This window comes from Pavona decussata, unplaced genomic scaffold (genome assembly GCF_977016875.1).
Source record: "Pavona decussata unplaced genomic scaffold, jaPavDecu1.1 SCAFFOLD_96, whole genome shotgun sequence".
In the NCBI taxonomy this organism is placed as follows: Eukaryota; Metazoa; Cnidaria; class Anthozoa; order Scleractinia; family Agariciidae; genus Pavona; species Pavona decussata.
Genome location: NW_028145513.1, coordinates 233,456 through 246,954, shown reverse-complemented (window position 1 = coordinate 246,954; position 13,499 = coordinate 233,456). Strand labels below are relative to the sequence as shown.

Here is a 13,499-nt window from a genome sequence, read left to right as displayed (position 1 = left end):
TTACAGTCAGTCCCCTCACGCCTAAAAAAAAAAAAAAAAACTACGTAGAAGCAGCAATATGGAAAGCGTGCTAGCCTGCGGGAGTTGTTACACTTAGGACAAATGGACTTCCAAGTACGGGGGTCTTCTTGGTCATATAGCAATTAAGAACACTTCTCTGTAAAAATCAATCAAAGTGGGAAATGAAAATTCTTGACCCCTACTCAAATTTGGCACACAAAGAGATCTTCAGGGGGGATGTTCCAAAACGCCCTTTATTAAGGTCCTTACTTCATTGTTGCCATGGTAACATCAGTTGTTTGTTGGCCCCACAAACTCCAATTTTTTTTATTTTGCAAAAAATTAATTATATGTGGGTTTTGGTTTTATTATTTGTAAATGAATTAAACGTTCAATGAAGTAGGCAGTGTTTCAGCCATTTTAGTTGATTCCAACACAGACAACATATTTTCTTTAATTTCTCTAAAAGTACACCACTTCGAGAAATGAAACTATATTGCTAGTTTACAGTGGACATTGCAATTGGTAAATCTGTAAAACTTTCTGCGGCGCCGACTTATTCTATTCCTAGGGCAAATAAGAAAAAAGGCTATAAAAATGGATTTCCCGCATTTTGACATAACAACTGAACGCGTCGGTTCGCCAGTAGACCGTTAAAAATATGAAACGGCCTTGAATTTAAGAAAATATTACATACTGGTTAAATTTCTGATAAATCCATCTCTTAATGCCTGTTATTTTTTAAACAACTTCAAGCAAAGTAAAGCCTACTTTACGGTTTTATCTAAATTCCCACGTTTTGACATAAGTTGAAAAAGTATTTGCATTCCGCAAATCATTCCAACTGTACAAAGTTCCAGACTTCTGAACCTTTTCTTGCAGATCGCAAAACTATTCATCGCCAGTGGTATTCCGTGCTCTCATGTCATACCATTAATGAACAGCTTCTGGGGTCCCGAAGGAAGACAACACGGGCATCCATTTACGGTGATTTCCGTTTAAAATTTTCGCTGTAATTCGCCATCTTCCGCCATCACTCGCTTTAGAAGAAAGAAAATTTAGAGTTTCACGTAGGATTGCATCAACGCAAGCAATTCACTGCAGATTATGGACCAAAATTGGCCGCAAACCACTCTTTGGGATGTAGAATCACGCTCATAGGGAACCCACAGGTCTTCAATAGTTAGCGGTCAGCGGTGTTGACTAAAGTAATTTACCCTTCGTATTATTATGACGTAAAGTCTATTTCCTGATTACTAAAACTCCCATTAGTCAGGAGATCACACTTAACGTGCAATTTATTTTTCCAAACCCTTTTCACTGCTAAAAAGGTGACAACTTTCATAAATCACGAGAGATGTGGTTTAATGAGGCACGGTTATTTTCTGTTTCGATTTATATTTCTTGTCTCTTTAACTGAGCATGCCTATTTTCTATTTTCTCGGAATACCTATTATCGAAAGGAGGGCTGAACGCGAAATATTATGGACCTCGGGCGGCGAACTCAAAACGTAGAAGAACGAGAGTAAAGGTAATGCACTTGCACGAAAGAGTAAGAAATTAGGTCCATTAATGAATTTTTATTTGCGTCTTCTGAACCAGTAAGCTGAGTGGCTTGTTATGTGTAGATTGCAATCAACACAAATTGTAACGTTCACTTCAATAACCGAAGAAAATGTCTTCTTAGCGTGAACTTGAAACGTGGTGATGTCAAAGGCTCAGTTTATTGTCCGAACAATGTGAATGTCTTTTTAATTTCTTTTTTCGCCTCCTTCGTTTTCTGTAGCCTTATTTTTAAACACGACTTCCATCAGCTTTACCATGTTAACACGGCCAAAATTTTGTCGTCCGATTGAAATCGTGTTGACGGGTTTTATTGTTTCAAGCCATTTGGATTCAGTTAATAAAGCACACTATATACCTCTTACTTACCAAGGTTTGAAGTTCGTTTTGTAAGTTACGGACAGAGTTTTTTCCTTCGCGCTTGGGCCATAAATCAACGGGAAGAAAGAGGGTCCGTAACTTACAGTACGGACCGAGAAAACGAGGTTAGTAAGATATTTATTATATTTCTGAGGTTAATCTTTTATCAAACTTTCAAATTTAGCGACCGTACAGTGAAATATGATCCGCAAAATTGACCAATCACACCGCGCGTACTATATACTAACTGAAAGATAAAAAAAAAACAAAAACATTTTTACTTCTTTCGCCGTTTCTCCATGCGGTAAACAATGTAACACACATAGTTACATACATACTTTATTGATAGGTCCTCAAAAGGCTTTCCAATAATCAATTTCAATATTATTGATTACATTTAATAGCCTGAACAGTCATAATAGAAATTTCAAATAAAATTAAAAACGAAAACGAAAACCTGTAACAAAACTGAATCGACAGGATCTCGATTCTTATTGTCCAATAAGAAAATAACACCAGTCGGTTTACGTCATGTTCCTTCGCAGCGACTACCTAGTAGAAAAATATATATACCGGTGAAAACCGAGGTCTTATTAACTCAGGCTAATTAATTAATCTGTCAGAATGTAAGATTCAATCACTTCAAATTTCATTTAAAATTGTTCCAAAAGAATGATATGCTTTGTAATCTCTTTTAAAAACCGTGACGTTGGAATAGTCTTTGAGTGTTCTGTGTGAGGAGTTCTACAGTGATTCTGCTGGGTATCGAAAGGTGCGCTGGCCAGCGACAGATTTGTATACAGGGATGTTTAAGCGTTTCTTTGTTTCAAATGTTCATGATGTGAACTGTCGAGTGTGTGGACAGGCCATTGAACAGATAAAGCGTAAAATCAAATGCAAGGCTGATCGGACAGCTAAAATTTTATTGCCCAACATTTCGATTAGACATAACTAACGCTTTTCAGGGGCTGAAAAAAACTAAGTAAAAATTGGAAATAAACGGTTACAATATTTAACAAGATACTAATATAATGAAAAGTTGAGATATCATTGGTCAATAAACATACAAAGCAGAAACGTGAAAATGAGAAAGCGATGTGATGTCGTATAGGTCTTTGTTCGTTTGTAGGGGAAAAGGTGTAAAACACGTTTTGCACCTATGTCTCTTACAACGGAAAGCTCCAGGTGTCTTTGGGAGTGGCATTAGTATGTCACGTAAGTTCTTGCATTAGCGATAGGATGAGAGGAGGAGAACGGAATGCTGATTTGCATCGCTGTGAAAAACGAAGAATGTTCAGTAAATTGTTGAAAATGATTCGACGTATGTAAGGAAGGGGCTGAATTAAATGTCACTACAAATGAAAGGTAATAAATGTCAAAAGAAGAAAAGACAGGGTTAGTTGACTTTATTGAGAAAATAACGTTTATTAATTTCTAGAATTTTATACAAATCCGTTGCATTCCCATACAAATCATTATAATTGAAACCGTTGTAACACAGCATAAATTATCCAGTGTGTCCGCGATTCAACTAACGTCTTCAGTGACATTACTCGTGTAAAAACTTGAAGTTAAATAAAGCAATGACAATAAAAGACAATTTAGTTAAGGTCACAGTAAAATTAATCTGCACAAAAGCAACTTTTATATTGGAAACTTAATGCGTTTTCAACAACTTTGTCGCTCCATTTACAGGGAAACTGACACCGTTCTGTTTTCGCATTTATCCTGGGCTTTCTTCTTCCCATATGATATTACAATCGATCGATCACAAACATTAGAACGCAGCTCGGAATCATTATACTAATTTTCTTATTACATCAAAGAAGCTCAGAATTAATTACACAACTCGGTGTTACTTTCTGGGACTCTTGCATTCTCACGAGCACTTTTGACTTTTGTTATGACACATGTCCCGGAGACTCCCCAGCAGCAGCTGTTTTTTTTCTTTTTTTTTTTTTGCAAAAATCTTGCTGGAAAGCAAGTCTTCAATATAAAATCGTTGTCATAAAACAAGCAATTTTGTTTTGGGATAGATGACGTCGGCAATCTTTTTTTCTTTTACAGCAAAGACGAGCACGTTCGTTGAAGCAACTGAAGCTATATTGGACATATTAGAATCTTGTCTTTGTGTCTTTTGATAGCTTCCGGGTATTTTGGTTTCGTTGTCAATATCTTGACTGAATTCCCCGTGATAACTAGAACTGGGTTTTTTTTTATAGAATGCAAGAACTGACGCAATAGCATACGGCTTTTTTAGTTCTCTTTTTAAGCTAAACGGGTAACTTTCAGCTACTCGGGCGTGAACTATAAAGGATAGCATGTTGTGTGCTTTGCTTTAAAAAGTAGGTCTTAGGGATGATTTCTATTCGGGCAACGTGAAATTTCCGCGAATTGTTGACCCAGCCAAAGACTTAGTATATTTTTGTGGTAGAAAAGGGCCCTAACCCTTCCCTTTTCAAATGTTGATTTCAACATCTGGGACTTCAGCTGATATGGAAAACAGTAGCAAGAATGGGCAAGGATTCTCTCTTCAAGAAGCGTGAGTTTGAAAATCTATTCTATTATTTTTCGCCTTTATAACTGTAGCGTTGTTAGGCTAGTGATCGATTAGTCAAGAAGTGCGATTTTGGGTCGGATTTCCGGTCTCAATGTCATAAATAATTTCCAGATGTTCGTTCGGCGTGATTCTCATTACGTCTTGAATTTAGAATTAAGACGGAAAATCAATTTAAAACGCTGTCTTGCCCCGATTAAGCCGATTCTTTTGTGGAAGGCTAGTCTTAACATTCACGAGGCTGTTTTATTGTTAATGTGACAAAGTTATGGCTCATTCAAATTTTTAGCATCATTGTCTGGACAAAGAAATAAAACTCTCCCAACTTTGAGTCAGTCAGTCTTAGTTCATGTTGATAAAACTTAAGTCCCGCCTTAAATATAAACTGAAATCAATCTCGTACCCAGAGTTCTCAGGTTTTTTGGTCAGTGGGTGGGCGCCGGGAGAGACTCTGGGGAAATGAAATTTTAGTACTGCAGGATTTCTGCGGTAAAACAATGCAAGCCGTTACGGGGCAGCCAATCAAAAAACATTTAAATTTTTATTCCAATTGCCCAGAGTCTCTCCTGGCGACCAATCGCTGGCCAAAGAGCCTGATGACTCTGGGTACGAGATTGAACTGAAACGGTCTTTCCCCGACCCTGCAGTTGCACGGCTGCTGACCAAAATTGAATTTGTTCATGCCCAGTCTGATTAAAATCCATATGGGTGTCGTTCTTGGTTTGATTTCCATGTTTCCTTTATAAGACAAAAGGTAGCATTGTGGATGAAAGTGACGAAGGAATTATTTGATGAAAGCTATAGAGACTGTGAGCAAATTTATATTCTGAGTATCGTGCTGCAATGAATCAATTTTCAGTAAAATATAATGACTAATGAAGTGGGAGCAATTAAGGCTGGTTTTCAATAGAACGTAAGGATAAAGATAAGCAAGTGAGAACACTAGCTACATAAGCATAAGGAAAGACACTCGCGCAGAAAACCATTTCTTCACGGAGTTTTCAATACCAGCTCCCCTCGATGTTAAGCAAGATGACGGACGAAACGGTTGACTTCCCTGTGCCTTCCCTATTTGCAAGTTGCGCTTTCATAGGGTTAGTAACTGAACTCTGCCTTGCGAAACGACTGTGACGCCGAAGTGACTGAACTCAAACCAAATGTGCATTGTACAATTCGCACTATATTGATTATTGCTCCCAGTCTTACGACTAATTTTTAAATTAGTAACATAAACTTGATAACATTTTATTAAGAATCAGTAATCGCAAGGTCTTAAAGACGTTTTCGCTGATAACCCAAAGCCGATGCACGTGGTTTTCAATGCTAGCGTTATCTTCGTGCTCTATCACTTTTGGCAAATCCATTTTTTTTCTCTTATACGAATCATAATTTGTACCTTTAAATACCTGCACGTGACACTCCTACAAGGATGCCTTCTCAGAAGGCAAACCCTTACAGGACAATAACGTTCAAAAATTCATTTAAAGAGAAATGTACAAAGGTAATACTATATTAGCAGTTTAAGGTCATACATGTATCAACAATATACGTTTGAGACGACGACGACGCCAAAGAAAACGGAAATTAAAAATTACGTTCGCGTTTTCTGAATAAATTTGGGATGATTTATACTCTTTTAAAGTCCAGAAAGAGAATAGATAAAAATCATCATGCCTTCACATTCTCCATAAAACCTAAAATTTGGTCATTTTACGTTGTTGTTTTGCAGAAACAAAATGTACCAAAGTGTATGATGCATGTGCATAGCCAGTGTTTTGCTAGCTAAAACTGTTGATGCTGACGTTCTCGTTGGCGTCCTCGTCGTCGTTGCTTTAGCTAACTAGAATAACGCTATTGTTGCAACTCCATGGTGCCGAGGGGGGGGGGGGGGGGAAGGGGGAGGCTGGTACTCCCTAAAATGGCCCATACGGGGAGGCTCCTTCCGAAAAAGGCACCTTTTTGAGCTGGAGGTTTAAAGGGTACGGGATTGTTATTTAGCTATTTAGAATGGTCTTTCAAAATATCTCGAACAGAGTAGCCACAAAAAAAGATACAGTCTTTATACTGAAAGTACGTATGTGGAAGGGTACCGTTTTGTACAGAAGGTTTATGGAAGGGTTGGCTTTTCTGTCAAAAGTGGTATATCAAAGGCTAAGGGTTTGGGGTTCGAAGCAAAGCCTCTCCATGGAAAAATTTATTGAGACCTCTCCCCCCCCCCCCTCGCTGGGGGCCTTGGTGCTACTATCATACAACCCATATGGGATCAGTGGTAATGAATGAACTGTTACATTATTCACTACACAGTTCACCTTGATTTAAGGTAATTCGAACTAAACAAGAATTCCTGAATTCCACAGAGAATAACAAATACCTAATGCAGCAATTATAAATTTAAAATAAACAATCATATAGACTCAACTCTGAAAGGCCATGAAAAAAAGTATTTTTTGTCGTTAACATTACCCAAGCTACTGTTCCTTGCTTTCTTTTGCGTAAATTGTAATAGGAATACTCACGTATTTATAAAAAAAAAAGATGTGGCGGCGCTCTAACATGCAATTAGGCTCCATCCTCGTTTAGTCTGGTTAATCATTGGAAACGAGAAACAAAGGACTTCAAATTAAAAGCCCAACTGAACGAGCGAACAATAAGAGGCACTGAGCACTAGCGCTGCTGTAATTGGGCTTGATCGCACGTTAGTGGCGCTCATTTATCTTAGTTGAAATGTTTGGACTTTTTCGGTTCATTTTAGCTGAGCATGAACCACGGGGCTTTGAAGATGATGCTTAAGCGTCTTTGCTTCCGTGTGTGGTTCTTGTTCAAGGAAAGTGGGTTGAAGGTAACTCGGCGGTGAAGCTTAAAAGGGGAACAGGAAGCAGCACAAGCGCGCACATTGCATACTTAGAATATCAGAAGCCTTATTGATATCGATTAGCAGATGAGCGACAACAACAGGAACCGAGTGGAAGGAACAACTGCAAACATGAATCGATGGATCATTTAAGGACGGTGCCTACTCAATAACACCGAAGTATTTTTGTTTTATTTTATCACTATGCGGGCAAAACAGATCTTAGCAAGGGCTATTGAAATCGAAAAAGAAAATTAGGGGTAACCACGCATTTTTTAGAGATAATTAAGAAGCAATTATTCTAAAAAACAGTAAAATACAAAACAATGTATGGCGTTTTTTCCCAAATTGAAGTTGTTTTTTCTCTTAAAAATGCATGGGTACCCCAAATTTTCTCTTCGATACCAAGAGCATTTGCTAAGTCCTGCTTTCTCCGCATAGTTTTGAACCGCGCAAAAATATCCCTGTATTAGTAGGCACCACACGTAGGAAACCCGAGTATTTAGAGATGGGCAGAACGTATGCGCAGTATCAAAAGTAGCCACCGTCCTTGCTTTTATCCTTTGAAAATTTCAACCCACATATAGTTTATTCAATTCTTCATTGGCTGAATCACTGTTCCATTTTATCATTTTTCTAGTTAGACAAAACTGCCGAATTGCCAGCTCCTCCCTGGTTTTGGCAAGGCACCTGTTAAAAAGAAGAATGTTTCAGGCAAGCCGCTCAATTACATACTTTTTAATTAACGTGAGCAATACGCGTACGGGTTATTGGTTCAGCAGAAAGAATGCATTCTTATATTACAGAAATGTTTCCATCAATGTTCTCAGTGACACGAAACGAAAGGCAATTTCTCTTACTATTGGACCAACCCCTGTTTCCCCAATAAAGTTTGGGATATAGGGAATGTTAATACACAGGAGAAGAAATAGGCTCTCTTCAGACAGGAGAATTCCCCATTCATCACCCTGTTTATTTAAGAATAATAAGCCTCTTAAAATGCGTATTAGAGTTTCTCTAGTTATTGTAATCCGTTATATCAATCTATTGATTTAAACTGACCTTTACTTTCCAAAATCAAAAGCCACGTCGTCTCCAATCAGCATGAAAGGCGCCCACTGTCTTACTTCTGAAAAGCCGTTACCTCTCATCCACTTCATTGTCTGGTGAAGAGATTCACTGGCACTTTCACCACAAACAAGGTGCTCGTAGAAACGTCTCATGAACTGCTTTGTAGCCAGGTCCTCTATGGCCCACAGGGCAGCCAATACGGAACGTGCACCGGAACCTAAGAAGGCGCGAGCGATTCCAACAACTCCCTCGGATCTAATCTGTCCACGTGCACTGTGACAGCAACTAAGGACTACCAGTTTGGCTCTCAGACGAACTTGTGAAATTTCAGCCATTGTTAATAGGTAGTGTTCTTCACTTGGAATCCCTTCAAAAAAGAGTGGAGCGGCAAGAGCGATTTCTCCTCTTTCGGCGTCACCATGGGCAGCGAGATGTATCAGACCTACTGAGCGTATTCGCTGAAGAACTGTCTTCTTAGTTGCGTGCTCTCCTAACAAAGGTTGAACTCCCAGCAGTCGTGCAATCATCTCTGCTTCCTCTTTTGCGCCTGGCAATGGACATAATTTCTCACGACGTCCCTTGTGATACACCACGCAAACCTTTGGCTCACCCACTATCAGTACATCGGTCTGACTATGATAATCTTCTGGACTCTCCTGAACCAGCTTGAGAGTCGTCAAAGAAGGAATAATGCGGATCTTATAAGTCTCTGCTAAATACTTGTCACTTTCATCCTTAAACGCAGAAAATGGAACTTTCCAGAGGACGCAATCAGGAACAATGATGATTTCGGGCTCCACAAGTAAGTCAGCAACAGGATCGATAATCATTTTGTAACACTGAGAGAGATTCGGTGGATCAATATACTGGTTTTCGTCTTCGTCTTCTTCTACAGGACGGAAAACGGCGGTTTCATCTCTCGAGGAAGACGCCTGCTTCAAGAAGCCAGCGTTTGAAGGGAACAGTGATCGATCTTCGCAGTGCCCTTGAGTAAGGGGAAATGGAAATATTCTGAAGATTATGTCATCGAAAATTTTATCTACAGATCTTCCTCCAATTTTGTTTTCAAAATTGTCGCTGAAGTCTTTTAGTCGAAAATCTATGGTTTTGTCTGGCTTAATAACCCAGAATAATAATTGGTGGCCGCGACAGGAAATGTGTAAACAAGAACAGTTACTTTCTTTGGTCTCCGTCCTTTCAATGTTAAGCCATGACCGTGGATTCACTGATGTTTCTTGCTCCACAGAGTACTGAGCTGACATTAAGTCTGCCAGGGCTCTGGCCCGACTGAGCTCTTCCGAACAAAGTGCTTCATTAAATTTCCCAGTATCCAAAAACAGGTCTCTGAGGAGTTTGTATGGAGTAGCGCACTTGTCTAAAAAAGAGATTTTATATTGGTCATTGTTTCTTAAATGCATTCGCATTTCCTCACACTTTTCAATGCTTGCAAGGAGACTCGAAACAGCTTCGTCTATGTTTCCAGTCAATCCCAAAGTGTCCCATGCTAGTGAAAGGAGGTTTTTACGCTGCAGGTCAAGGGATCCAATCTCGTTACTCAGTGCAAGTGCCTTCTCGTGCGCTCGTTTAGCCTTGACATATTCACCGAGAGATTCAAACACATTTCCCAGGTTTGTGTGACATGCTGCTTCTCCTTCCTTATCACCAATTTCTCTTTTGATCCTAAGTGCTTTCTGAAAATATTCTTCAGCCTTGACATATTCACCGAGTTGTAGAAACACATTTCCCAGGGTTCCGTAACATGCTGCTTCTCCGTCCTTGTAACCAAATTCTCTTTGGATCTGAAGTGCTTTCTGAAGATATTCTTCAGCCTTGACATTTTCACCGAGAGATCGAAACACATTTCCCAGGTTTATGTAACATGCTGCTTCTCCGTCCTTGTCACCAATTTCCCTTTTGATGTGAAGTGCTTTCTGAAAATATTCTTCAGCCTTGACATATTCACTGAGAGATAGAAGCACATTTCCCAGGTTTGTGTAACACATTGCTTCTCCGCATTTGTCACCAATTTCTCTTGTGATGTGAAGTGCTTTCTGAAGATATTCTTCAGCCTTGACATATTCACTGAGAGATAGAAACACATTTCCCAGGTTTGTGTAACATGTTGCTTCCCCTTCCTTGTCACCAATTTCTCTGTTGATCTGGAGTGCTTTCTGATGATATTCTTCAGCCTTGACATTTTCACCGAGAGATCGAAACACATTTCCCAGGTTTATGTAACATGCTGCTTCTCCTTCCTTGTCACCAATTTCCCTTTTGATGTGAAGTGCTTTCTGAAAATATTCTTCAGCCTTGACATATTCACTGAGAGATAGAAACACATTTCCCAGGCTTCCGTAACATGTTGCTTCTCCGTTCTTGTCACCAATTTCTCTTTCGATCTGAAGTGCTTTCTGAATATATTCTTCAGCTTTGACATATTCACCGAGAGATAGAAACACATTTCCCAGGTTTCCGTAACATGCTGCTTCTCTGTCCTTGTCACCAATTTCTCTTGTGATGTGAAGTGCTTTCTGAAGATATTCTTCAGCCTTGACATATTCACTGAAAGATAGAAACACATTTCCCAGGTTTATGTAACATGCTGCTTCTCCGTCCTTGTCACCAATTTCCCTTTTGATGTGAAGTGCTTTCTGAAAATATTCTTCAGCCTTGACATATTCACTGAGAGATAGAAACACATTTCCCAGGTTTGTGTAACATGTTGCTTCCCCTTCCTTGTCACCAATTTCTCTTGTGGTGTGAAGTGCTTTCTGATGATATTCTTCAGCCTTGACATATTTACTGAGAGATTGAAACACATTTCCCAGGCTTCCGTAACATGCTGCTTCTCCGTTCTTGTCACCAATTTCTCTTGTGATGTGAAGTGCTTTCTGAAAATATTCTTCAGCCTTGACATATTCACTGAGAGATAGAAACACATTTCCCAGGTTTGTGTAACATGTTGCTTCCCCTTCCTTGTCACCAATTTCTCTTGTGATGTGAAGTGCTTTCTGATGATATTCTTCAGCCTTGACATATTTACTGAGAGATTGAAACACATTTCCCAGGCTTCCGTAACATGCTGCTTCTCCGTTCTTGTCACCAATTTCTTTTATGATGTGAAGTGCTTTCTGAAGATTTTCTTCAGCCTTGACATATTCACCGAGAGATAGAAACACATTTCCCAGGTTTGTGTAACATGTTGCTACCCCTTCCTTGTCACCAATTTCTCTGTTGATCTGGAGTGCTTTCTGATGATATTCTTCAGCCTTGACATATTTACTGAGAGATTGAAACACATTTCCCAGGTTTGTGTAACATGTTGCTTCTCCGTTCTTGTCACCAATTTCTTTTATGATGTGAAGTGCTTTCTGAAGATATTCTTCAGCCTTGACATATTCACTGAGAGTTAGAAACACATTTCCCATGTTTGTGTAACATGCTGCTTCTCCGCGTTTGTCACCAATCTCTTTCTTGATGGTGAGTGCTTTTATGTAAAGGCGTTTTGCTTTTTGATACTTACCTCGGTAATGATATAATTTTCCCTGCTCAAATATTTGTATTCCTTCTACGCATTTGTTTCCACACTCGCGGTGCATTCTGTCGCTTCCTATAGCACTTGTGTGGTCACTGATAGGAACGAAGCCAGACATCATTTGGATATTGTTGAGCAAAATCATGATTTCCTTGGATAATTCGTTGGCTATGAGAGTACGACCGGTTTTGCAAAGGAAATCGGCCACAAAGTGAGCAGTATCGAGAACTTGTCGAACTCTTTCAGTGCTTGCCATGACTGATGTTTCTAGAAACCACAGAGAAAAAAAAAACGTGAATCGGCGTAGTGGTAGCCAGAAGCAAGAGTTACGGAAAAATGTAATGCACTTATTAGCAGCCATTGGGGGTGGGGGTTGAAGGTGAGTCTCGGAAACCCCTTGGTATGTACAGTGTTATGAACAAATCTTTTTTTCCAGAAAGCTACCACCGTCCTTTTCCCGGTAGTACTTAGTGGTACGTGATCAATCGGTGAAGGAGCTTGAATAATGGTTTAGTGAGTCTATAGTAGATTGTTTACAATAAATGGTACATTAAATTGAAGAAAGTTAGGACGCAACTTCGGCAGTTGCGATCATCATCATCATCATCATCATCATCATCATCATAATCATCATCTTTATTTAAGGTTACCGTATACCTTTAGAGGTGTCTCGCGTCCAAGCGATGTAGCGCGTGTGGTATAAACTGTAGATACCTAAATCCATATATTAAATTAAAGCTTATAGAGCTGGCTATCAAACTATAAGGCTTGAACGGGCTTCGAACCCATGCCGGTGCAGTGCTCTACCAACTGAGCTATCAAGCCAACTGAGAGCTGGTCATATAGTGAGTTCGTAATATACCCGTGAAGGATGAATAAATAAATGTAAATACATGAAACACATATTTTGAACTGTGGATGAAAGATCAGATAGAAGAAAGATCCTCTTAAGCAGTTGCGAAAGGAAGGCCTGAAAAAAATGCCTTCTTTTCGCAACTGCTTAAGTTGCGTAGTAACTGCCTTTCGTAACACAATATCAAACATCAGTGCTCAGCCTCAAACATGTTTTAATAGAAAAATGGCACTTAAGGGCCCATTAAAGTATCTAGTTGCTAAGCTACACGGTTTCTACCCAAGTGCAATTTCACTTCCGGTCAGCCAAAAATTTTTTCGCGCGCTTTTTTCCGGCGCCGGCCCGTCGCCGATTCAAGTCGCCGGTACCGACCGGTACCTTCTTCTTCGTTGTAACAAACACAAGAAAAACTTTTCGTTTACATTTTTATTGATTAATTTTCTGCTTTACGGTTACAAGTCGTGCCTTTATTTTTGAAACTTGTGTGTTTTGCTTGAAAATATCATACACCAGTACGGACGTGAACAGAAAGCCGCAGCGATGGCTGCATGTCGATGGGGAAATCTCGAAAAGGTGACAGTACAAGACTTCCAGTGTCAGGTTGGGAATCGAAATCTCAAAGATGCGGAGACACAAACTGAAATTAGTATTGCGCTATCATCACCTGCAAACTTCAAAGAAAACTCTGTGTCCGCGGCCTTTTTGACCG

The 13,499-nt window shown here is 39.5% G+C and overlaps 1 protein-coding gene across 1 annotated transcript; it reads right to left on the bottom strand.

The window, feature by feature from the left end:
* Positions 1-8,395: 8,395 nt before the first annotated feature.
* Positions 8,396-12,193, bottom strand: LOC146472771 (uncharacterized). The gene has a single exon (XM_085119163.1). It carries the CDS (start codon positions 12,191-12,193, stop codon positions 8,396-8,398), a length of 3,798 nt encoding a protein of 1,265 aa, XP_084975289.1.
* Positions 12,194-13,499: the final 1,306 nt, after the last annotated feature.

What these genes read in the sequence shown, in the direction of transcription:
- LOC146472771 (XM_085119163.1), bottom strand. Translation starts at nt 12,193, where the DNA reads ATGGCAAGCACTGAAAGAGTTCGACAAGTTCTCGATACTGCTCACTTT.